We start from the raw sequence: 25,748 nt of genomic DNA, 5'->3' as shown, positions 1-25,748 counted from the left end.
AACAGCAGTTTTTTTCTTGACAGCCACATTTTTACGTAACCAAATTTTTACATAAAGAACTTTATTACACACTGAAACCTAAATTGCGAAATAGGCTGAATAAACAGTTTGATACATGTTACATTATATTAGGGAACATGCTATGTTGTTTAAAGAGCAGCTGAAATAACTTGAAAACTAATACCTGGAATATACAGACTTAAACATGTATTAATGTTAAGTAAATTTTTTTATTTTTTTAAACAGCTGGCACTTTCACTTTCCAAATGTCATTGTGCAGTACTTCACATTAAAGAGATACCCCACCCAAAAATGTAAATTCTGACATCATTTCCTCGCAAGTTGTTTCAAACCTGTCAAAATGTATTTGTTCTGCTGAACAAAAGTGAAGATGTAAACAAATGTTATCAACTGAGATATCCGGAACATAATTGCCTACCATTCAGAAAAACTTTAAATGGCAGTCAAATGAGCCCTACAATGGCTGCTTTTCTAAATTCTACAAACTATCTAATTTTGTGTTCAACAGACTATGGTAGTCAATGATGTCCCAGAAATGTAATTTAGGAAATGTGTTACTTTGTGTTTCTATTCAGAAAAAAAATCATTTTATACAGGTTTGGAACAACTTGAGGGAGAGTAAATTATAACATCATTTTCATTTTTAAGTGAACTAACCTTTAAAAAAACAAGAGGCAAATATATGAGGATTATGTTCAAAATATTTAATGAAATGTCATTTTTACAATATTTTAATAAATACATCCTTCATGTCATTGTGCTGATAGAAATGTAGTAAAAGCAGTAGTAGATATCTGGGAACAAAACAACACTGTAACATAAAGGTTTGACATAGTGGTGGGAAAGGTTAGCAATTTCAAATATAAAATCTCTGTACAAAGCAATGTTGCAACTATTATTTTGCAGTCAGCTGTTAGCAAACGTGAAAAATACTTTTATAATATTAACCTTCCTCTGTAACATTTACATGTTCTTATCCTGACATTTGCAAGGCACTGTTACGTTGAAAATTCCTAGGGAATTAAACAGTAGTGATATCTAAGATGAAAATGATGAATCTCTATAGCCACCTAGTGGCGAGGAAGGTGAAGCCACATTTGCACTACATAGATCAAAAAAACAATAACTTGAGGGGAAAGACAATAACTTCTTTCCAAGCGGTAAAAAGTTTGAAACCTTTTTTTCAATCAACACTTTTCAGTCAATTCAAATGTTCTTAAAAGTAACCTAATCTGAAAAGTATTGACACTCCAACAACAATGGACCGTTATGTCACATATACTGGACAAATCCTATGCAAATCCTATTTCTAATTATTTCTACACTGTACACAAATTATGTGATCAATAACTCGTGACAAAGTGTATTTTTGCATCATCTAATTTCAAGCACTTTTTACATTTTTTACGTATACCTGTAAAAGAAAGTGACCTGATTCTTGTCTGTGAAACAACACACACTCGTGCATGGCATCTCGAAACATCGGTCTCAAATAAAGTGCGATTGAATAGTCTTAGTTATGAGAGGTCATGTGACGTGAGAGATGATGACGCTCTCTAAAGTACTCATTGCAGATGGGGCATGTAAGTTTCTCCTCTCTCCTCCGCCTCACCTGTGACTCTGCGGCGAACTCTTTTTTATGATGTGAGCGCATGTGAAACACTAAGTCGGAGGTCATCCGAAACGAGAGGTTGCATTTGGCGCACCAGTTCTGAACTGAAACACCCAACGGAGTGAAAGTAGGTGGAAGAAGTGTTAAAGAAGAAGCGGACTGCAGCTGACCACCTATAGCTCTAGTCCAGTGCTCGGGAGCGTAATAAAAAGAACATCCTGTAGCCAAAGAAGTGGGCATCACTCCACCTGCATTGCTGCCTGGCAAGTCTCCATGAAACAAGTGCGAGGCCAATACATTTCTGTATCCTAGAGCATGTTTTGATTTATAAGTGTCTGTTATATTATCCGAATTCTGTGGAGAGCATGGTTGAAGAGGTGAATGATTTTGAACTTCGGAGACAGGACGTTTGAAGGGTTCACAGAATGCGCTCTTCTGTTCCGCGTGCGCGCTCTTGGGCAAAACGAACGAGAACGCACTGCAGTCGGACTGTAGACTTGCACTTAGATTTTGTGACATTACATTCCGTGCCGACTCTTCTGTGCTTGACATTGTTGGTGTTTTTTTAACCTCAATAAATGCACTGGTTTTAGAGATCTTATTTGTGGATACATTGTCTGAAGTGAGTTTAACGGCAGATTCCGACAAATCCTTGAAAAGTGGATATTCTTTGTTTGCGTTAGTGGTGTTAATGTGATTACTGATGTTGGTTTTCTCCAGTAAAACCGTTTTTTTACTCGGAGGGCTTAAAGAAGCCTCGCATTTCCTTTTTCGAGTTATGGCCACGTCTTCTGGAGAATCGTTTGTTTTGTCCTCCAGATCTCTCGCAATGTTGTGGAAATCTACAACTTTGCGCTGTCGCTTGACTTCAGATGGTTTGTGATCGTCGTTAGGTCGGATTATATTGACTTTTTCCTGCGCGCATAAAAAACGACAGTGCGCAAGGAATGGGTTTTCGTTCTTGAAGGCCTGTCCGCATCTCGTGCATGTGAAGCCTGTAATGCAAATAAACACGCTATCAGACAATTTAGTACAAACTACATTATGAAATAATATCTAACAACAATCTATCTCTCATCAACTAATGATTTGAGAATTGTATATTGTAATAAATACTGTAGATCTATAGCCTATTAGCAATAATCTCAAAATCTCAACTGACCATCTGCCAAGGCCTTTGACTTTATGTCTGCGAATCCCAAAAGATGAGACAACTCCTCGTCGTACCAAACAAGAAGTTCGTCTCCCTCTTTCACGTCTCGATTAGTACGAAAGTGCAGTTGTCCATTCTTTAAGTAGGCCTCAGTATTCTGGTCTTCTGCACTCATTGCAGCCTGCACCAACCGTAGCCAAGGAACCACCAATGGGGAGCTTTTCATCGCATCAGGATCTATCTGTTGATAGAGAGGAAATATAGGCTATACACTATTTTTTGCAGCTAAAAAGTCACCTTTAGACAGAAATTTAGAACACAGTGCTATACTTTGTTTAGCTTACACGTATGCCCTATTTTACATTGTTCTCAAATTGAATTCACGTCGAACTCTTATTTAATTTAGAAAAACTGCAAACATCACCACAATAAAGCAATGTATACTAACATCACAAGCGTGAGACCAATGAATACATTTAATTGTGGGATTATTCCAGTGGTAATTACTCACCCTAAATATATACGATTTATTCCTTTTATCACATGATTTCAATGCAATGAAGGCTATCGTATCGTAAAATGCATTGTGAAGAACACAGGGTCCGAAAGAAGTCCCAGCTGGTACATCATGTGTAACTTGGACACTGGAGAAGAAATCTACGACGTGGTGATGGAGAAATTTGCTGTCATTAGTCCACAAGGAGCGGGGAATAAAGTTGTGCTCCATGTTTATTTCTATAAGAAATTGAAGAATTTAAAATATTAGTTTAACATGAATAAGACAAGTGAATCATAATAGCCTTTTGATATCGCGCAATGTCGAGCACTTAAACGATCGCTGACATTTGAAGGATAAATAGTTATTTTTACTTGTAAATATTTTAAAATAACAGTTTTGAAAGACACCACTTCCTTTAAATGGGTTCTGCTGCGCAAATCGTTTGAATACCCGACTGTTTTTAAATGACTCTTGAATGTAATGCCCGTTAGACAGAAAATTGCGTTTCTGTAGCCCATAATCATCCGTTTTAAAAAGAATGAAAACATCAAGCAGTCAATATTTCAACTCACCTAAGCCAAGGGATGACGGTATTCCAGAGCAGGTGCACAGTCCAAGCGGTCTGAGCGAGTATTCACACGATCACGACCGTCTCTTGATCCTGTCAGTCTCTTAACTGTCTTTTGCGCTGCGCTGTCACGCGTTTATCTCGCTCAGGACTGGACCAGGAGAGCTGGTGCGCCTCATTTCTCCCCAAACCCCCCTCGGGGGGCAATTTGATTGGTGTTTCAGCAGCTTTTTCATGCGTGCTAATGAGAAGAGAGGGTCATCAGTGACAAAATTCACAGCCCGTTTGATTTTAATCTGTGCCACACAGACTACAGTTAAAACAATTTAAAACCAACGATTATATAGAAAACACACACAGACAGACAAGAAAACCAGAGAATAAGAAATAGAGATGATGCAGTGCACTAACCGGAAATTATAAAAATGACATTGACATGAAGAGTGATAATCTTTCAATAAAAAACGTGTAATAACGGCTTCAAGCAGATCGCAATATACTGAAACTTTATGACATTTTTCTTTATCACCTTTTGACTGTTGAAAAGTTCTGTCGGCTTCATTTTAATAATGATTTGATCAAATTAGTCGAATCTGGTGTTTTTCCAATGGGTTTCACTCTGCGCATTATTAATACGCCTAAAGGGTTAACTCCATTCTGCATGTCTGTATTAAAACAATAGTAATATATTATAAAGTATACATTTATATTAGCTTTCTCGGAAAAAGGAAGTTTCAGTGAACTGTTGCCTGCATGGCCGCTCATCGTCCGATCTGGCCGCTCCTTCCTGAGGAGGGGCTTTCTCTGTTTTGGAAGCGGAGCTCGGGTGACTACGGAATATTATACTGTGATATTAGTTTTAAGTTATTTGACGAATACATATCCAGGACACGCCTTTTGTCTGCTTCAAAAAGGAAATGAAATGCAATTTGGCCAATGTGGTTTTAAAACCGATGAAATGGCACGTTCAATGATTTGTATGGGTCTTGCTGTGGGTATGTTAGGGATTCTTATGTCCGGTCTTCATACAGCAAAAGCGGAGTCGAGTTTCGAGAAAGATAAGAGGTCCTGTCATGGTGCTTTCGATTTATATTTTGTTGTCGACAAGTAAGTGCTCTTCTTATTTATGGCTTTTTATTCTCTGTGCACACTGCTGCGCGACCACTCTGACGCGTCTAGACTCGCAAGAGCCGCTGAAGTAGGCTAACAATGTTATAGACAGCAGAATAATACAAATGAATAACATTAAAAGCTTTGAATGCAATAGCACATGGTGCTATTAATTACTTATTTTTTCCAGGTATTCTAAACAATACGAAAGGGAACGTTTAATGATAAGAAAACCATATAAACTATATATAAGCCTATTGTTTATTGTAAACAAAATGCAAAGTTTGAAAAATATCTTATGGTTTTGTAACAGTGGAATCCTGATGTTTGTGTTTGTCAAAAGGTTTTAGACTCAGTTGATTTATGAACATGACTCTTTGCCCCTGGCAAAGCATGATTTCTTTTCTCACCTGGTGCTGCATGTTCACGTGCATATTTGTGCATCAAAGCAAGGGAGTCTTAATCAAAGGGCAAATTAAGAAATGGTTTTTAATTGTTTCCTCATTAAGATCACTTCAGTTCAACATGATTAAAAAGTAAGATGGATATAAAAAAGTAAGATGGACTGTTTTCATTTGCTTTGTCAATGAGACTGCTTCCAGAGAGAAGCAGAAACACTCTATAAGCCAGTTGATGGCATTTCAAAAATGCTTTGGTGACCAATGAAGGTACTTAAACCGCAGACTGCATTATGCAACTGACTGAGTATTTCTGTCTGATTTAAAAAAATGTTTTACAGTTTATTTTGTCTAACTATGCAACTAAATGTTTTCCGAACTTAGTTAGTTGTTTAAATATGTTGTTTAAATACAGCTTTTAAGTGTGTAATGAGCTCTTGAAGAGTGCAAGTAAGTAGTAGTAGGTGGTATATTTGCAGTTTCTCAGGACGTGCAAGAATATTCAAACAAGTTGGAACAGGCATGAGCTCAGTAAATAGTTTTCAGGTCATCAGATTTAGGTGTCTTTCCATTTTCGAAAATAATTTGGCTCATAAATGGATATTTGTATGAAACTGACTTATTTATTAATGTTTTAAAAGTGTATAATTTAAATTATGCAGTTTCAGTTCCTGCAGTTATAACCCTTTGTTGTTGCTTGAAGTGTAAACGCTTTTTAGTAACACTTCAGTTTGCTCTCCTGTTTTTAAAGTTTTCTGAATGCCTTTAGAGACCTAAGGGATTGCATGCATCATCAAGCTTTTGCCACACTTTCACATTTTTAATCAGCTCAATGGTTTTGGCTGAATTTGAGGCCTGAAATGCCACTCAGTGACCCTACACTAATTGTATATATCAACCCATCGGTTCAAAGAGTTTGTGGAAAGAAAAGCCGCTGGAGGGTTTTGCAGAAGTCAAATAGGCCGACTTTTGATAACCGTGACAGAGCCTTATACAGTCTTTGTACAGGGCTGACATTACTGATGTTTCTTGAAATATAAATATACTGGCCAGCAGCAGTGTTGTATTGCAGACTGACCTTAGTTCAAAAATCTAAAGAAAAAAATACAGACAGGATGAGTGAAACATCAAAGGAAACTACCACAGTCGGTTGCATAGTCTTTTTATTCTTGACTGCTGCACATCACTACTGTATTCAGATCACATCACATATGTGCCACAAGTAAAATGCCTATACTACAATAATATTCAAACACATGAAAGAAAAAGTGTGTATATTGCATGATTTGTACAGTCCACCAAACTTATCACTGTATCTAAAAAAACATGTATAGCATTTAAATGCACAATATTCCATTTTAAAACAGAGTACAGATCTCGCCCTTTTTGGCACAGACTATTTACACTAACTCCGTCCACCAATATGTGATTGGAATAGAAACCGACGCAAAGTTTGTAGGCCTATAGGGAGATAGGGATTGTTATCCACCTCTCGCTGAAAATGCTCTTTAATATTTTATGTTACCTAATTGATCATAAAGGCATTCAATCAAATAGATTTAAGACTTAAAATTATTTTTTATTCATAAAGTTTAGGTTTAGGGTAAGGGAAATTTTAAATTAGACTTTAAATTAGTCATATGACACAGCTAAAATTTATGTTGTCGTTTTTTTAAGATTTAAGGTTCAAAAACGCTGTATTTTCCACATAACATGCATATTTGTATCTCCTTTTTGCCCCGCCTCTCTAAAACGAGCAGAACTTATACAAAGCTGATCGCTCTGAAAAGCGAGGTGTGCTATGATTGGCCAGTGAACCAGTGAATAGCGATTGGTCGAAAACTGCATGCGTGTGACGGAAATGTAACGCCTCTTACCATATTTGGAACTTCAGGTTCCAAAGCAATTGTACTGACAGGTACGCCCACCTTTACATTTGGGTGGTCTTAGTCAAGTCATACCACTAACTGACATAGATTTGTGGGGGTGTGGTTACACGAGGGGTTTCAGGGAGGTCTGGGTGAGGATTCGGTTTAGATAGATTGCATCTTTTTTTCTTTAAAACTTTAATTTTTGCAATTGTACGTGTCAAATACATGCATGGGCAACTTAATTGACGCCACAGACAGAAAAACACGTATTCGCGCCATATGACCCCTTTAATATCTCCATAATTAACTATTTGTAAGTAAGTAACATCTAACTACTATTTCTACGTATAAGGTTATCGTTAGGCTATAACATATCTCTAAATGCTGCTTTTTTCACTTAGTGTAAACCTACTATTTAAACTTAGTGTAAATAGCATCGCTGCAATTTAAAATTACTGGTTTCATTGGAAATGTTTGTTTTGTCGTTGTTACAACCATGCTTACTAACAGTTCTCTAGCTATACAGTTTACAGAAGCCTCTGTCCCACATGTTCATTTGGGGCAGCGCTGAGCGCAGAACTGCTTGACATTCAAGTACCGTGAGAGCAATTCAAGTGCAGATTGCTCAGTATATTTCGAATCCCTCTCACCGGCATTTGATGTCAATCGCAGATCCTGTACGCGCAGCGCGGCACACACCTTTCAGTTTGCGTAATGTCACATTGTGTAACCAATGATGATGAAAATATGCAATGATATTACATGATTGCAAATGGCAAAGTAATTTTTTTAACATTGAATCGGTTGTCGTAAGGGCACTTCGGTGAAGAAACAAGCTCACTTTTGTTTGATAAACCACCTAAAACATGATCGTTTACCCACGAACACCCATTTGGAATTCGTCCAGTAAAAAATGTATTTGTCCAGCATCAAAAAATCCGAATTCCGGAAAGGGTTGTTACAATTGACACGCAGTTCAATCGAGGGTTTTGTTGCTGTGCATATTTGGGTTTAAAGTAAATAAACGTAAGGCTATAAAGCTTGTTAATCAGCGTCAAGCCGTGTTGAATGTTGCGCCATCTTGGTAGGATGGCTGCTTGTGCGTTCAATTCAGTGTTTTGTTTTTCGTGTTTGCTTAGGAAAAATAACTATGGTAGGTCGGTCTTTGTGTGTTAAAAACTGCAATAGCATTACGCAGAGTCGTTCAGGAAAAGCCCATTCTTTCGATTTCTCCACATATCAAACAAAACAAGCTGCCGTACATAACAAAACAAAATAGCAGTATTATACTTCTAAGATGGCGGCGCCACTGCAACATAGGGCATCAGCTTCACATTCTCTAATTAATATTTTTTGTATCACGCTGGTTACAGCTGAGGTATACATATGGTACAAAATACAATATTTTCTTTCAAAAGAATTGTAACTTTGAATTTTGTTTTTTTGCAAGCTGAAGTTTTATATTTTCATCTAGGCATATCAAGCTCCCCCAGTGTATTGTTGTGTAGGCTACATCTTGTTCAGGTGTGCTAAGAACTGACATGAAATTAGCATTGATTGCCTCATGTGGTGTTACAGAGTTGTTTCCTCACCCTTGTCAGAGATGGAGCTGTGAACCTTTTTGGAAGCGGATGTAGACGTCAGCTCTGTTTTGGATCCCAACCTGTTACATTCACCCGTTGCCATCTGTTCTCATTTTAACGGCTGGCTTCAGGAGGAAGGGGTGTTGCTACTGACTAGCAGGAGGCAGATTCATCTGACACAAAGGCAATTAGCCCTTGTTGGGAGCACTTTAAGCCCTATAATTAATTAGCAAGATGCGCACATTTTATAGAGTACCGAGGACTCAAGAAAGATAGTAATTGTTGTGTAATTCTGGTTAAAGCAGCTTTTATAGTACACAGAAGGCTTTGAAGCTTTGTTTATGTTATCGAATAGTGTATAAAATACAGGTTGTGGTTTTTTTCTAGATCTGGAAGTGTCAAACACCACTGGATTGAAATTTACTCCTTTGTGGAGCATCTTGCCGAGAAATTTATAAGGTGAAGCCTCTGCTTTCTTTGTGTTATACATCATACTTTGATGAAATCTTGTTGAATATGGTGTTGATTTATTTTTATAGCCCAATGTTACGGATGTCCTTCATAGTTTTCTCCACTCGTGGAACTACAATTTTGTCACTCACTGAGAAGAGGTACAACAAAACACCCATTAGCTTACCCAATGTGTCCAGACAACATCCGTGTTGCACATCTACACTTTACACTTACTCACAAAAAGTACTATTTACATTTTAATTAAGGGATGATATTACCAGAGGCCTAAATATGCTGAGGAGAGAAATACCAGGCGGTGATACATATATGAACCTTGGATTGGCAAAGGTATATGTATTTTTTAATCACCTTAAAAGTCTTCTGATTTACCCATGTTTAAAGTTACATCATGTCAGCCATGTAGTTCGATTCTGTTCATATGCTCCAGTATTGTTTGGTGGTGTGCTGACATCTCCAATCTAGTTCGGATCACTTCCCAACCCCCCTACCCCATTTATCTCCCTACCCCTTCATGACCCCTTTTTAAAGCCTGTCATCACAATCATTGATCTGTACACCTGCTTTTCAATTGCAGGCAAATGAGCAAATATATCACAGAACTTATGGTGAGTGTCACTCTGAATCAGCGTGCAATTCATTCCCACTTCCACTTGTATTCTGAAAAAGTGATGCTAAATGGAATGATGTTTATTTTGCAGGGGCAGCCAGTGTTATCATTGCACTGACGGACGGGGAGTTAACTGACTATCAATTTGTCACAGCGCAGCAAGAGGCAAGTACACAAGCCACTGATGTCACTATAGATGTGGCCTGTTCTTTTCTGGCTGTAATCAACAATGGCATGTGCTCAGTGCCAGAGCTGACTGTGTGATGCTCGTCTGTGTAGGCACAGAGAGCTCGGTCAATGGGAGCCATCGTATACTGTGTGGGTGTGAAAGACTTTAATCAGACTCAGGTAACAGCACACCACTGCACAATGAGTTACGTTGATGGCACCTGAGGTGTTTTGATCTCACCTGGCCTGTATTGGCATGGTTGTGCTGCTGTTTTAGCTTGCCACAATTGCGGACACCATCGAGCATGTGTTTCCTGTGATCGGAGGATTCCAGGCACTTGAAGGAGTGATCGATTCAGTGAGTCTCTTTGTTTCATGGGTTATGATTTTCATTTTTAAGTATTAAAAGCTTTTTCTTTTCTATATAGATAATCAAGAAATCCTGCATCGAGATTTTAGCAGCTGAACCGTCCAGTGTCTGCGCTGGTGGTAAGACTGATCTCACCATTTCACATTGTCTCTTTGCATGAATTGAAAACATTAAAATGCATTCACTAGGGCTGTCAAGCAATTTAATATTTGATCTTAAAAATTACATGACATGCAGATTATAAGAATCTTTACATTACATATACTGTAGTCATTTAGTATTCCTTGTTATCATAATGCAACTTTTAACATGATGTATGAAAAAATCACGTGATTAGACATTATCAAGAAAACAATACTACACAAAAGTCCTGTTAAAGGAATTTTCACCCAAAAATGAAAAATTCCATCATTTACTCACCATCAGATTGTTCCAAATTGGATACATTTATTTTTTATGCTAAACGGAAAGGGAAAGAAAGATATTTGGAAGAATCCCAGGAACTAAACAGATCTCATCCCCCATTGACTCCTATAGTATTTATTTTCTCTACTATTGCAGTAAATGGGGGATGAGATCGGTTTGGTTACTTCCAAATATATTTCTTTGTGTTCAACAGAACAAAGACATTTATACAGGTTTGGAACTTGATGGCGAGTTAATGATGACAGAATTTAAATTTTTGGGTGAACTATCCCTTTAACTGTGCTAATTTTGAGAAAGTGGCAAGCGGTCTAATCGTAGCTTGCGAGTTGCTCTTGCAAGAAAATGAAAATGGATCATGTCTGGACGAAGCTAATCCGCCTGTCCGAATCACCGGGGAGATGGCGCAGTAAGTGCACTCTCGCGCAGTAAGTGCATGCTAATAAGGTCATGTCAAGCCACATCCATCCTCTCTGGCCTACACACCAGTGCTCAATGTGGCAGGCCTGTCTGCTGAGCTGCAGCCAATTAAACAAATGGGCATTTCATTGGTAAAGGCGGTGCTGAACTGCAGCGCAGCTATTTGGCAGTAGCACCGCTAGACAACAGATCTGATGTGGCAAACTAGGCCAAGACGAACCAGCCAGGCAAAAAACGCACAGCTCTCTAATTTCACTTGAGCATTCTTAACAATAAGTTCTCTGTCACGTTGCGAGACATCAAACCCTGAAGCACACGGAGGGAGAGAGAGAGTATGCAGTGACCACTAGCACATAACAGCGGATAACACAACAATAACCCTGAAGTCTGTTCGCACATCCACTTTGTTGCCATCTCCTGTATTAATCTGTTTAATATAATATAATTCAGAATGATGGTTCCTGGAGGACATGTACAGTATGTCTACTTGCTTAAAGTCTAAATTGTATCTTATTGATGTCAAAGATAATGAAAATAGATACGGAAGATATATTTTCCATTCCTATGCGTTAGACTTTACAATAATTTTGTGATGGTTTCAAAATCATTAGACCCAGACAAATGTAGATTGAATGTAAATGACCCTACACCGTTCATAATAACGATTAATGAACATAATCCATAATGGAAACATTGCATGACAATGAATGTCTTAATTAATGAAACGTATTGTTATACTATTAAATCATTCTGGAAGTAATTCACTGTGCACCAGTGTCATCAATGAGCTACTATAAAAAAAATATAATAATATACATATAATAAGAAAAAAATCTGTATCATGTTCATGCACAGCAATGTCCGCATCTCAACATGGTTTGTTTTGGGGATAATTTCATCCCATCATTGGTTTGGTTTAGTTATAATGTAAAGGCAGTTCCACAGGAGATCAAACTGATGAGAAGTGACCAGCTCACGCAGCCTGCAAACAGGCCATCACTTCTGTCTTGAGAGAAGGTCCAGTCATCAAACGTGACAGCAATCGTTGCTTTGATTAATCCGCTTCCCCCCTTGAGCAGTGATTGAAGTGTCCATACTCGGACGTGGCACCTCCGCTCCAAACAGCCTGACCCATCAAACTATCAGGTGTGGATGGGAAGCGTCAGCTCTCCTGCGCGGCGCAGCGGGCACGAGCCAACAGCGTACCAGCCCCTGACCACCATCTCGCTGCCAGCACTGCCCGCTGCCAAGCCACTGTTGACCTTTTTACCCCTGCGCTGTCCTGTCAGAACCCGACACACCACGTCTGACAGTAACACGGGAAGAAAAGGACATAGATGTTGATGCCCGGACTCCAAAATTAAATGGAATTAGCCATTTCGGCTGCACGGACGTCACATTAAGCAGGCGTGAGCAAGAGAGCTGGGTAAATTTAGACACAGAGGTGGGGTGGAGAGGGGCATTTGCATGGCCGACAGGGTTAGGATAATTAGAGAGGAAATGACAGGTTAATTGGATGGGAGTGGAATTTGTTTTTCTATGAAAAGACAAGGGGATTTTTTGTACGGAGAATATTCGTTGCCCACGTTTCCCATGTTTCCCATGCATTATGTAGTTATGAAGGATTTTTATAGCTTTCTAGAGAAACCATTGGCATATCACAACATGCCTGTTTCCAGTTGAATGAGTAAAATGGAAATTCTGTCTTAGTCACTAGAACCTCATTTTGTTAATGCTAAAGGTTTAATGATACATTTGAATGTTTTTCACAGATTTTTGAAAGGAAGTAAATGGTACCCAGAAACCTTTGACCACAAATTATGTATGCACCATAAAAGTAGTTTAATGGTCTACAGAAGAAAATATTATATAGAAGACAAAATATGTTTTGGGTAAACTAATAGACTTTGATTAATGCCAAAAAGTTGTATATAGTCTCTCCCAAAAATATGTATGTATATAAAATATATATACAGCCACAGAAAGGGACTATTTTTTACGTTTTTTAGGTAAAATAATTTTTGTTTCAATCTGTGAACATAATATTTTCAAAATTTCAAATATATATATTTATTTGCAGAAAATGAACAGGTCAATGTTTTTTAGATCTCAAATAAGAAAAAAATAAGCAATACAACAGTAATATTTGTACATGTATTTAGGAAAAGTAAAAAAAGTTTATGAAAACCTTTTTATTTGTATAGGTCAAGTCATGCTGTCAGTCTTTCACTTTGCTGTTGGATGACTTTATGTCATTCCTGCGGTTTAATTTTGTTGAAATTGGCCACAACACATGTAAAAATGCTGATTGAATGAAAATTTGGAATGGTCTCTTAATTTCTCAGCGGCTGTATACATACATATTCGTATAGGAAAGAGCTGGTAGTGTTTCTTAAATTGTCCCTGACCTTTTTTTCTGATGGTACACTGCACAGAATATTTTTTATCTTTTGAACTTTAAAAACCATAATTGTCTGCGATGAAGCATCTTTCAGAACTGAATGGCAGGCACATAAGGGAATTCACTCAAATGCCCTCAAATCTCTGTCCAACACACACACGGATGCCCTCGATGCCATCAGTAAGGTCACATCCACTCCGTGTCCTCTGACGCCCACTGAGACAGGTTCTAAGTGAGCATGTTTTTCTCTCTAACATATGCTGCTTAGCAGCCGTCAGAAGGTCTACGGCATCCCCTCGGGGGTCTCAAAGGTCAGGAAGCCAGCTTTCTCGGCCACCAACGCAGCACCCCCAGCTACACGACTCCAAGAGATTTGTGAACCTCTTCACTTTTATTATTAGCACCAGTGGAGCAAATGCATTTTTTGCCAAGTTGAGTTGAGTGTTCCTGAAAGGTTAAGGATGGAAAAAGAAGCCCTCCAGCTAAGCATACTTAATAATTTTATAGTATATGTAAGAAAAGGTCTGCATGACACAAAGATCCACAGGAGATCTGGCATAGCCTTAGAGGGGGCTTACAATAATAAAGGCATATCAGTAATAAAAAAGTATTTAATGTCTTTCTCTATTTTAATGTCACTTCTCTATTTGTTTCACAAAACATTAATTTGAATGTGCCATAAACAAACCCTCTGAAATGTTTATAAATGTGTTCTTGTTTAATTTCTCCTAAGATTCATTTCAAGTCGTTGTCAGGGGAAATGGCTTTTTACATGCAAGAAACATCAAACAGGTTCTGTGCAGCTTTAAAATCAACGAGACTGTTACATTGGGTATGTTATATTACATTGCAAGCTTCACGTGCCCCTAAAAAGATGATGTAAATACACTCAGTAAATTGTTTTATATGACTATATTGGGAAATCAGATCGAAAAATATTTTCATGCTATTCTTTTGCAGATGAGAGGCCAGTCAGTATTGAAGACACGTTGCTCCTTTGCCCAGCACCGGTCATAAATGAGACTGGGAAGTAGGTGCTCTTCACACTGTCATATTTATGCATTACATGTTGGTACCCTTGAAAAATTAGGGTCAATGTCATGAAGAATTACGCTTATCTGTCAATCTCTACGCACCCTAACATGTGGAGACAACAGGCATGTGGTGTAAAAAGCCAGAGATGAGCGTATAATTAGCCTGCACGGAAGATTAGCCACCGTGGGCATGACCTGCGTGAAGTTTTCAGTGAGCGTGCGCTTTAACCCAAGGCTCTGGTGACGTTCTCAGCTGAGAAAGAAAAGAACAGACAGTGAAATACGGAGCCAGAGCAGAGCCCTCAAGAGTGACTACAAGTTTCTTCTAAGGCCTTTCACAGCAAATGAGCTACCGTTGGCGTAATGATTTGTACCGTCGGCTCTAGACACCTTGAGGATTTCATACGTCTTGTTCGTGTCAGGAAGATTCCTTGAGATAGTTTGAGTCTCCTCCATGTCCCGTTGATGGATTTTGTCAGCAAAATAAATTTTATTTAACACATAATTAGATTGAATCTACCATGGTTCGTTGGAAGTTCTGGTCTTGGGTATACTGTATACCTTAAGACAAAAATACATCTTTTAATGATACAAGCATGTTTATGTGCAACAATGTATGTAATAAATCAATATTTAATAAGGAAGTGCAGCTTGTCAGTGTGCATACATAGATAAGTTGTTTCTTCCTTGAGATTGGTGTTTTGAGACCAATTACTAATAGTTTTTTTTGCTAACTATTGCTTGTAATCTACGGGTCCTAAATGGAGAAAAAAACTTTTTCATTAATAGCGACTCTTGCTATCATCTGGTTATATGAACTTAAAGGGATAGTTCATCCAAAAATTCAATCATCATTTATTCACCCTCTTGTCATTTCAAACCTGTAAGACTTTCTATCTTCAATAAGATATTTTGGAGAGTTGGTAACTGAACAGCACTGGCACCCATTGACTTCTATTGTATGAACACAAAACCAATGCAGGTCAATGGGTGCTGGTTAACAGCATACTTCAAAATAACATTTGTGTTCTGCTGAAGAAAGAAAGTCACACAAGTTTCAAATGAAAAGAGGGTGAGTAAATGATGAGAGAATTTTTGGTTGAACTATCGCTTTAAATGTTGAGTAAATGATGTCCTGCATTGTAGAAGTCCATGATCTGGTATTTCTTGATTTCTGAGGGGTTTAGAAAAGGCAAATCGCACAGACTGTCGTCTCCTCCTCCGTGGGACAAAGCTGTCATCGCTGTCACTTAAACACGTGGTGACTGAGAGGCCTTCTGAAGACGTGCTCAAAAAGAGCCAGTCGCCTCCTGATTGATGGAAAAGGAGATGGATCTGTCACCGGTAACCCCCTCCCCCCTTTCTTCCTGTTGTGCCCCCCTTCAAACCCTCCCCCAGTTTGCCAACAGAGTGGCACTGGAAGGGCTGTGTAAGACAGACATGAAAGACAGAGGAGGGATGGGGGGCAACACCCCTTTAGTAACTTATTTTCAGCAAGAAATGTGTGTGACATCTTCCAGCAGATCAGCGCTCTGACTGCCTGTGGAAGAGCCAAACATGGAAGTTCCCTGAGAAATTGTCACGCGAAAATATTGAACATGGCATCATTGATTTTGATGTCGATAAGCAAGTCTTCATGAGCCATCGCATACAAGCCCATACTTTTCCTTCTTTCTCAAAACAAGGTTTTTCCCACATCACATTCTGGAATCTCCGGTGAGAATAACTTTATGTATTGTTCTTCAAAGTTTTGACATGCACAGCTCTGTTGTGCTTGCTAAGATAGAGCTTATCTGGCGAGTTCCTGTGCCTACGTGCTTTGAGCATGCTGGTCTCTGTGGGTCGGAGCTGTCCGCCCAAGAGGAATGCACTGGAAGTCTTTTAAGCGGCTGTGTCAAACAAACATTTACCACAGTTGAACCATTTTCTTACCCTGGCTCCAAATTCCACACGATAAAAAGAAAATGCTGAATGTAATCTAATTTAATGAGTCCATTACAAGCTCGCACATGTCCCTCAGAGGAATGTGAAGAGCTTGCTTTATTCAAAGGGTGTGATTGCTTTTCTCTCGCAGGGTGATATATCTGCAGGTCAGCATGAATGAGGGTTTGTCCTACATCACAAGCTCAGTGCACATCACCACCACCGAGTGTGTGAGTAGATCTGTCTAGCAACACCTGACACCTGAATATTTGTACCACTTATTTTTTATTCATCTTTTCCTTCCTCTTTCTCTTTCGTTTACTCTTTTGAGGTCTCCTCTGCTTTCTTTCATCAGAGGAGTCCGGTTTTGTCACGTAAGTTTAATTTGTTTCTTTGAACACCTGTTTCCCTCTTTAATTGTTATCTAAAACACCTAATTTAATCTCCTAGATCCTGTTGCAAGAAACTTAAATCTTAAGAACTCTTACAGGTAGATGTAATTGAATGGTTATGTCACTCATTTTCTTATGGTTTGAATGTCAGTAGTAAAGTAAAATAAGGTCTGTGGTTAATATAATTTAAACAGACTGTCCGGTTTCGTTCTACAACATACATTAAAGAGTCAAATTTTTTCGCAAATGTTTTGGAATTGTTTAGGCTTTTAGGACTACAGACTAAACAGCTCTGTTGCATTATGCAAAAAATACTCACGAAGATGTATGTTTCTCGCTGAACACAGTTTGATGGGACCATCCTGCTCATCTCATTACTGGTGGTCTCTCTGTTGGTGGGTCTAGTGTTCATGTGGTGGTTCTGGCCACTGTGCTGTACTGTGGTACGTCCTTTTCAGTTTCAACCCCAAAAATGATCAAACTATACATACTGTATTTATTTTTATTTTGAATGGCACATTTAAATCTTCCAAGTCAGGAAAAAGTTTAAACATCTCTCAAAGTATATGCAATTAAATATATTTTTGCAGTGTGTCTTAATTGTCTAAACATGTTGTTACCAGTTTATATTACTGTATACGAGTAAATGAAACATAACAATACATTTTGTTAGTAGATACTGTGGTATACATTACAATAGACATTCCAGAGATACCCAATTCATATTATTAACATCCTCACATTAATAAAATAAATGTTGGCGTTAATCACACTTTGCACAGCCCTATTCTGTGTTTCATACTGCACTATGCATTATGATGCTTTTATAGTGTTATGTTATTTTGTGCTTAGATTACATTCTTTTACAGATATTGGTTTCTATTTTAGGTCATCAAGGATCCGCCTCCACCCCCGCCGCCTGAGCCTGTGAGTCTAAATTTCTCTCCTATTATGTGTGAAAACAGCCAAAAACAATTTACAGTCGATATGAATCAGGCCGCTAAAAAAATTCAACTGCGTACCAGAAATACCATAATCCCTTGCAAACCATATTTGTTCACTGCCAGTGAAAGCTATGAGTGTAAATGCTTTTAAAAGCAGTCCGTTACCATGTAAGGCCATTTTCAACCTCAGATACACACTCAGTCTGAGCAAACCGTACTAGTGAGTGAGGAAAACTGCAGCCGTGAAAAATAAAGACAGGCGGGCAGTGCAAGTGGCCAGTGGGGACCACGGGCTGAACTGCAGGAAGACTGAATGGCATAATGCAGGGAAAGCCTCATAATGATCCTCTTGTGTTTGCTTTGTTACAAGAGGTCAAAGGCAAGCAGTCACCGAGGCTGATGGCAAATAAAAGAGCTTTGTGCAAATAGCTTTAGAGTGTGCATCTGTGGCTCTTAACACTGAGAGTGTAAACGGGGTGCTCTGTCTCAGGGGCTTCTATGGACGGAAGTTTCCTTTTGATATGATGACACAATGCGGTCGCCGCTTTTGTGGCCAGCATTACTTGACTGCATCTTTGTGTTTATTTTAACTATGTAGACTAATGTTTAGACAGTGTTTTGTGCATTGTCCTTCCTGCATTGATTACAGTAGGCCTATATGCCAATTGTATTTTGACTTGCTACAATCTTTAGGTTCAGATTGCATGTTTGCTTCTCAGGACTCTGAAGATGAAGATGGCATGCCCAAGAAGAAATGGCCTACAGTAGATGCATCCTACTATGGAGGAAGAGGAGTGGGCGGAATCAAAAGGATGGAGGTGATGTCGCCTGTTGTGCTCACAGGGTGTGATGCAGCTTCATATAGGGTTTCATTTGATCATAGGTTAACACAGGCTACAGGGGAATAAAGACCACATGGGATGTGTGATGTTATGAACCCTCGAGCCTTTAGAACACATCACTGTGACCTTAAATGCTCGCTGTCTGTCTGGTGCCAAAACTAGATCATATGACAGAGCTAGACACGTCTGTGCCTGTAGATCTACTCCTGTTATCTTCCAACAGTAGCTATTATGAAAGACCCGAGGATTATTGTCCTTTATAAAATAGATGCTTCATTCTTATTGCACGTTAAATGCACTACTTAGTAACACGTTGGTATAGTGTGAATGTATTATTAAGTATGTTGTTTTTCTGGGCGTAGGTCCGTTGGGGTAACAAGGGCTCCACTGAGGAAGGAGCTAAATTAGAAAAGCCAAAGAATGCCGTTGTGAAAATGCCAGAGGAGGAATATGAACCCTATGAACCAAAAGCCAGACGGCATGATGCACACAGATCTGCCCACCACAGAAAGTGGTACAGTCCTATACAGGTACAAAGGTTTTGTACTTACATTTGTGGAATTTCATGACATCTTGTGATGGTAAATTCCAATTTTTGAAAGATTTTAGTGCAACAGCTTTGTTTGTTTTAAAGGGAAAGCTGGATGCTTTGTGGGCCCTTTTCCGTAAAGGTTACAACCAGGTGTCACTCATGAGACCTCAACCTGGAGATCAGGTACAACCATAACAGTTCCATATTCCAAACAGCGTTCTTTGTCTTAATTCTAATGTCTTCATTAAGTTTATTCGATTAACTAAATCTATCTTCGGTCTGTTATTTGTAAACGTCCAAATGAAAGAAAGAACTGATTTCAATTTACTTTCTGTGTTTACGTTAAAAGAGTTTGTGTTGTTGCATTCCAAGTTTTCTTGATTAGTTTGTGATTTTTAGCTTGGAAGAATCTGGTCAACGCAATTTCCAATCCATGACAGTATGAACAAATAATGCATTGATGGGTTTATTTGACTGTGATTTGATTTCTCAAGGTTTTGTTAAAGCGATGGTTCACCCAAAAATGATTCTGTTATCATTTGTCATTTCAAACCTTTTTGACTTTCTTCTGCAGAACACAAAAGAAGACAAAGAATGTTGGTAACAGAACAACGGCGGTACCCATTGACATTAATTTTGTTCATACAATGAAAGTGAATGGGTACCATCTCAGTTACCAACATTCTTTAAAATATCTTATCTTGTTTTCTGCAGAAGAAAGACATACAGGTTTAAAATAACAAGAGTGACTTTATTAGTTATGTTAGTTATGTGGTCATATCAAAACAGGGGTACCTTCATTATTTATTTTTCTACTAGGGGTTTTGTTAAACAAGTCTATGTTTCAACACAATTTTAGTGTTAAAATTTCCTTTAGTCAGAGAAACACCCTCATGCTTTTTCCTTTGCGTGTTGTGGTCCAACCCTCAAGACAGCGTAACTTTCCCATCCCCACTGAGCATGCTCCGCATCCCAGACAGGAAATAGCAGTCTAATTGCGTTGTGTTCTTGTATTCTCATGCCGCTCATAATTCCTCCCCACATGGAACGGTCGTGTGGCCGAGCACAGTCTCTCATTCTTCTGCCGTCTTTGTAAGAGACGTCGCTCAGTTTCTGCTCTCTCTTCAGCCCGCATTATTCCATCAGCACAGGCCGTGTCATGGCAACACATCTGTGCGGCAATGAAAGGCATCTTTCATGTTGGCCACAGCGTATCGGCCGTACAGTATGATCCTATTGTAACTTCACTGTCCGCAGTAGATGGTCTGATCTGATTTACTCTGGTTTTATTCTATACGGCTTCATAATGATCTGCTTGTCTGAGGGAGCGTCCGAGTCCAGCTGCTCTGTGTAAGCTTCTGAAGGTGCTGGTGGAAGCGGCAGACTATGTAAAGAGATGGTTTGGGTGGAAACAGCTGTGCTATTCAGGGAGCTTTGAGTTGTTGTGTGCTTTATGCCCACCTGCAAAACAATACACTATGAGCTGTGCTCGTCTAGACTCAAATGGATCACTGTGTCCAAACAAGACCTCTGGTGAGATACAGACAGCTTGATTTCTGTCGAAGTCTGATATTCATTCGCTATATCATTCTTTCTATCTTTTGACTGTTTCTTTGCCCGTAACTGAACTTTAACACATTTTAGTTTTTTGTACGTTGATTAGTTTTTCAGACATTTCATTGGTTTAGAACGCTATTGTTTATATTTAACAATAATTGTATTATACATTTGCCTTTAGTGCTGTCACAATAAAAGATTTTAACTACACAAATATTGTACCCATTGGTATTATCACGGTATCTACTAATACGAAATAGATGTTATCAGTTGAATTCCTGTTTCATTTTGTTTATTTATTGAACCAGACTCAAAATACAAGTATAAAGATGCAGAGGCTTTTAAAGTGAAAAAATTAAAATTCTGTCATCATTTACTCACCCTCTTGTCATTTTAAACATGTCTGTCTTTCTTTCTTCTGCAAAGTGTAAAAGAAGATATTTTGAAGAATGTTTGTTGGTTCCCATTGGTTCCCTTTGAATTCTATTGTATGTACACAAACCAATGCAGGTCAATGGGGACCAACAGTTTTCGTTTACCAAAATTTTTTATGTTTTGCAGAAGAAAGCTAATCAAACCGTTTTGAAATGGGAGTAAATGTAAAATTTTGTTTTTGGGGCGCACTACTTCTTCAATGTTAAACGCTAACCCCCGCCTATTTAATTGTAATGTCTACTGATCCTAGCTCTAGGTAACTATTTACAATATTATGATATGTGTAGTATTGAGACAATATTAATAATCATGATTATTTATATAACGATATGGTATATAGTGACCCCTAATGAGCACCAATGCATTCTTATTGTTATAAACTAAAGCTTTCAACTCCTACCCCCTTTGAACTCCGACCAGCTCCCTTATATTATGAATGAATGCTAAACATTAACGTGTATGACCTAAACTAATGTTCCACAGATGCTTCTAGGGTCAAACTCTTTACCCATAAGCCCCAGCGCACACATTGTGATGCAGTGGTGACAGCCTTGCTTTATTGCCTGCTTATAGTTGTTGTGCAAAGAAAGAAGCTCTTGTTGTCGAATATCTTTGTTGGTCTTTTTGTCTCCCCAGTTTACAAGCCTCACCTCACATGGTCACTATCTGCCCCCTCACGTCTGAGAGCCATTAACATCCGAAAATCTGTGGGATAGAGAGTGTTTGTGACCTGCAGGAATGTAAAAGTTGTGACAAGAAAGGCTCTGGTTAACAGAAGGAAGTGGCTTTTTAACATAATTTATGAGTGAGGCTGAATGACTTGCCTCTTGAATTGTTCTCCATGTCACAGAGGTCTACGGTAGACTCTTGCCCTCATGTAACCGAAACTTGGTGGTCTCATTTAACATCTTATTAAACGGAGAGCCCCATAACGTGACATGGGGCCAATTCAGCCGGGTTTTATTGTGATAGTCCATTGTCAGGTTGGCGGGGGGTGGCGATGAATGATTCAGGTCTGTTGGCCGGGAGGCACAGCCATCACTTTGCCGGTCGTGTGTGACGAAACTGACAATTTGGTGAGCGGCACAGCAACAGGCGCACACAAGGGTGAGCATATGGTCCGAATGAGAATGGAGACTCATGAATACTGTGCAGATGTGATTGCAGGGAGAGAGGAAGAGAAATCTTGGCCATATGCTGTTTAATCACTGTGGATGGTCTCAAGAAGGCTACAAGCTTCTGTGGGCTTTACATGGTGCTGATGGATGTAAAATGTTATGTTCAGTGTGTTAAACCACAATGGCTGGTTTCACCTTTCTTGCAAGATGCGACAAAGCATCTAAACCTTTCCCCTCAAACGCAGTACACTTCGATACATGAATACTTCTTAACGGAATTAATGAATGTGTTTTTTTACTTTTATTTTTATATAAAAAAAAATTAACAGCAATTGTTAAATCATTTCTATGCATGAATTAGAAATAAAAATATGTTTTTATTCTGTATATTCTTTAAATTTATATTTTATTATATAAACTCTAATAAGCCTATAGTTAAAAATAAATAATCACGTTAGTAAAAGTTAAATGCAAATCCAAAAAGTTTTGACTCTAAATTTGCATTATATAAGCCACATTTAGAGTCTTGACTAAAAATGACTATAAATGCACGTCAGCAAGATCAAATTCTATATTCATGCACCACGTTGCTTGGGAAAATCCTAAGACGCGAGTATAAAGAATATTACTTGTGGGAATTACTGTGTAAATATCAATATTAAATGTGACTTTTTTTTTAAATGAATAAAATATTATTTAGGAGTCAAACATTCGCATGAAAATCAATCACAAGAATGCCCAAAGCAATTATTGTATTAATCTTTAACAAAAAAGCACAATATAAATAAATATATGTCCTGCTCTGATCTCTCACAACTCCAAACATTTGAATTACTTTCACTTGAGGGGAAAGGAGAGCTTATACGGGGGCGCCAGCTCCTGTCATGCTGTTTGAGCGTGTATCAAACAAACAGATGGAGAGTTTAAAGGCCACTAGCTAAACGGTGACAGTAAATATTCCCATCCTTTTGTTCGAGATTTATAGCATTAGACTGCAGATATAGGCAAACTGACCACATATGTGATTCTTGTATAATATTTTTATTATTATTTGAATTATATCCTCACCCTTATTTGTCTCATTTGTATATTGCATTATGGAATTAAAAAGTTTGCACATGCAAAATCAGGTGTGATCTGGTCTTTCACTCCAATTTAAATGAAATATCTAAACGTAAGAACCACCGTTTATAGAATAAAATATGAATGTATACAGAATAAAAACAGTCTATTGCTGTTAAATAAATGTTATATAAATAAATAAAAGTAAAATGATTAATTCCGTTTATAAACATGTATCCAAGTGTTCTGAGTTTGAGGGGTAAGGTTTAGATGCTTGGTCTCAATGCACTTGCATACGAATACATCACATTTCTTAAGCCTTGTGAACTCCATCACCAAAAGTGGGTGTGGAGTCATCCGGAGTTTCATTTTTTTAACTCAATGAGGCGTAAAGTGAGTTTTGAATGGCTTGGGTCAGTCTTTCTCTAAATTTGAACCCCAAACTCCTAGTTCCTTCTATAATATAAGCCCTTTTGACAACAATGAATCACTTCATTTTTTAAGAATGTATGCTTTCTCCTAGTCCAGCCTTTTCACTATGCCCTCCAACACTGTTTTTTACAAATAGCTATTCTTCTTAACGCTCTCTGCAGCGAGTCTTCAACCCCACCCCCATGATTTTAGGGACAGAATTGCAGTTGACAGCTGAGTTTCTGAATGTCTGAAGAGCTGTGGGTTCATCTCCTGGGCATTTCGAGCAAACTAGCAAGAGAACGCAGAGTAGGATCAGCTGCAGCAGATCTCAAGCTTCTGTTTTCGAATCCCACGCATTTCACAGAGAAGATCTCCAACTTGTCACCTCTGGTGTTTATCCCTCATATTGAATTGTAAAAACAGCATATCAATGCAAAATACAAAGTTTGACCTTTGTTTTATTCCTGGAGAGGACAAAAGTGATGGCAGTAGAATTTCTGTTTTTAACTGATAGTGATTCAGCCATCTGTCCTATTACTGCAGGGACGATGCATCAACTTTACCCGATTGAAAGCAGAGGAGCCAAGGTCACCACCACACAGTCACCTTTCACCTCCGCCGCCCCCTCCAGACCATCAGCCACTGATGCGGCCGGCCATATCTCCTCCGCCCACAAGACCACCATCCCGGGGACCCTCCATCAACCGCTCACCCCCAGGACCTCCACCGGCCCGAGCACCCCCAGGCCCCCGTGGACCCCCTCCGTCTCGACCCCCTCCCTGCCCTGGGAACAGCCATTGAAAACAATGGAGGGCCTTGAGAATGTTTGTAATCCAAATTTGTGATATTTACTAAAGCCACTGGTCTCCCACCGTTTCAGATTGTAGGTTTGTTGATCTGGATTTGGTCTGTTTATTTGGAACGAATCAAATGTTCTGTGACTTATCTGTTTATGTGTTGACCATAAAGAGATGCTCTGCATTCAATAAAATGGTGGCAGAGAATATAACACAGGCTAAATGGATGGAAAGGGTTTAAAGCACTTAATAACTTTTGAATGTTAACTCTGGGTGTTTGTATATAACATTTAGCATGTGAATTTGTGTGTCTGAATAGATGGAAAACAAGGTTAGAGATTTTTTTTATGATTTTAGTATTGAGTAAGTATGGTCTCCATTGTGCCCTGTTTTAGCTTTTTAAAGTGTGGAGTCGGAAAACAAAAATAGAAATTCTGATGCGTTATGACTGCAGGGCAGTGCAAACCGCTTATTTATTAAGCCTTGGGTTCCTGGTAGGCACTTGAACACAAATGACAGCGTGTCAACCAGTGGTACACGACACTTAACATTATGTTGTATATATTTTTTGCATTTTGCCTCAAGAATAATTAATAGACATGTGTATACAGCAATAAAATATTCATGGGCTTTACATCCTGTGCATTATCTGTATGTGCTTATCTACTTGAAATCATATGTGAATGTTATTTGGCTTCATTAATAAAAAATAAACCTTTCTCCCTCCGCCAGTTTTTTTTGAAGCGAGTAAATCAATAACATCCTTTTCTCATATTTCATCCTAATAAGAACTGAAAACGGTTTTACAGTAAGTTATCAAATCAATCAGTTGAGAAATGTCCAACAATTGAAATGTTCTTTGAATTCTCTCTCACGTTTAACATTTTCTTTTTAATTCCGATGTGGTCATCACAGATGTGTTTGGTTTAGTTATCAAAATCAAAGCCTTTATTGTCACATGCAATAAAGTTGTTGCATTGCTTGCCACTGTCTGTGTGCCATTCAAAAAGCTTTGATGAA

At 38.5% G+C, this 25,748-nt stretch overlaps 2 protein-coding genes across 6 annotated transcripts; one reads left to right on the top strand and one right to left on the bottom strand.

The window, feature by feature from the left end:
• Positions 1 to 49: 49 nt before the first annotated feature.
• On the bottom strand, positions 50 to 8,937 carry znf488 (zinc finger protein 488). The gene is made up of 5 exons (XM_079472845.1): positions 8,825 to 8,937; positions 3,858 to 4,094; positions 3,298 to 3,521; positions 2,796 to 3,027; positions 50 to 2,628 (listed from the first exon to the last, which is right to left on the bottom strand). The coding sequence occupies exons 3-5, from the start codon at positions 3,511 to 3,513 to the stop codon at positions 1,535 to 1,537; spliced, it is 1,542 nt and encodes a 513-aa protein (XP_079328971.1). The 5' UTR covers positions 3,514 to 3,521; positions 3,858 to 4,094; positions 8,825 to 8,937; the 3' UTR covers positions 50 to 1,534.
• On the top strand, positions 4,684 to 25,465 carry antxr1d (ANTXR cell adhesion molecule 1d). Of its 5 annotated transcripts, XM_079472842.1 has the most exons (20): positions 8,296 to 8,385; positions 8,707 to 8,756; positions 8,834 to 8,999; positions 9,203 to 9,274; positions 9,355 to 9,426; positions 9,535 to 9,616; positions 9,864 to 9,894; positions 9,988 to 10,061; positions 10,176 to 10,244; positions 10,342 to 10,422; positions 10,493 to 10,553; positions 14,412 to 14,510; positions 14,639 to 14,708; positions 16,787 to 16,865; positions 17,375 to 17,470; positions 17,916 to 17,954; positions 18,691 to 18,789; positions 19,176 to 19,343; positions 19,448 to 19,528; positions 24,475 to 25,465. In XM_079472842.1, exons 5-20 carry the CDS (start codon positions 9,359 to 9,361, stop codon positions 24,730 to 24,732), a joined length of 1,455 nt encoding a protein of 484 aa, XP_079328968.1. In that variant the 5' UTR covers positions 8,296 to 8,385; positions 8,707 to 8,756; positions 8,834 to 8,999; positions 9,203 to 9,274; positions 9,355 to 9,358; the 3' UTR covers positions 24,733 to 25,465. The 5 variants fall into 5 exon arrangements, with proteins under 5 accessions (XP_079328966.1, XP_079328968.1, XP_079328970.1 ...); XM_079472844.1 differs by lacking the exon at positions 8,707 to 8,756 and having other exon boundaries at positions 24,475 to 25,458; XM_079472840.1 differs by lacking the exons at positions 8,296 to 8,385; positions 8,707 to 8,756; positions 8,834 to 8,999 and adding an exon at positions 4,684 to 4,960 and having other exon boundaries at positions 24,475 to 25,458.
• Positions 25,466 to 25,748: the final 283 nt, after the last annotated feature.

The sequence above is a fragment of the Barbatula barbatula genome (genome assembly GCF_947034865.1).
Source record: "Barbatula barbatula genome assembly, chromosome: 14".
Classification (NCBI taxonomy): domain Eukaryota; kingdom Metazoa; phylum Chordata; class Actinopteri; order Cypriniformes; family Nemacheilidae; genus Barbatula; species Barbatula barbatula.
This window is presented reverse-complemented; position numbering and strand designations above follow the sequence as displayed.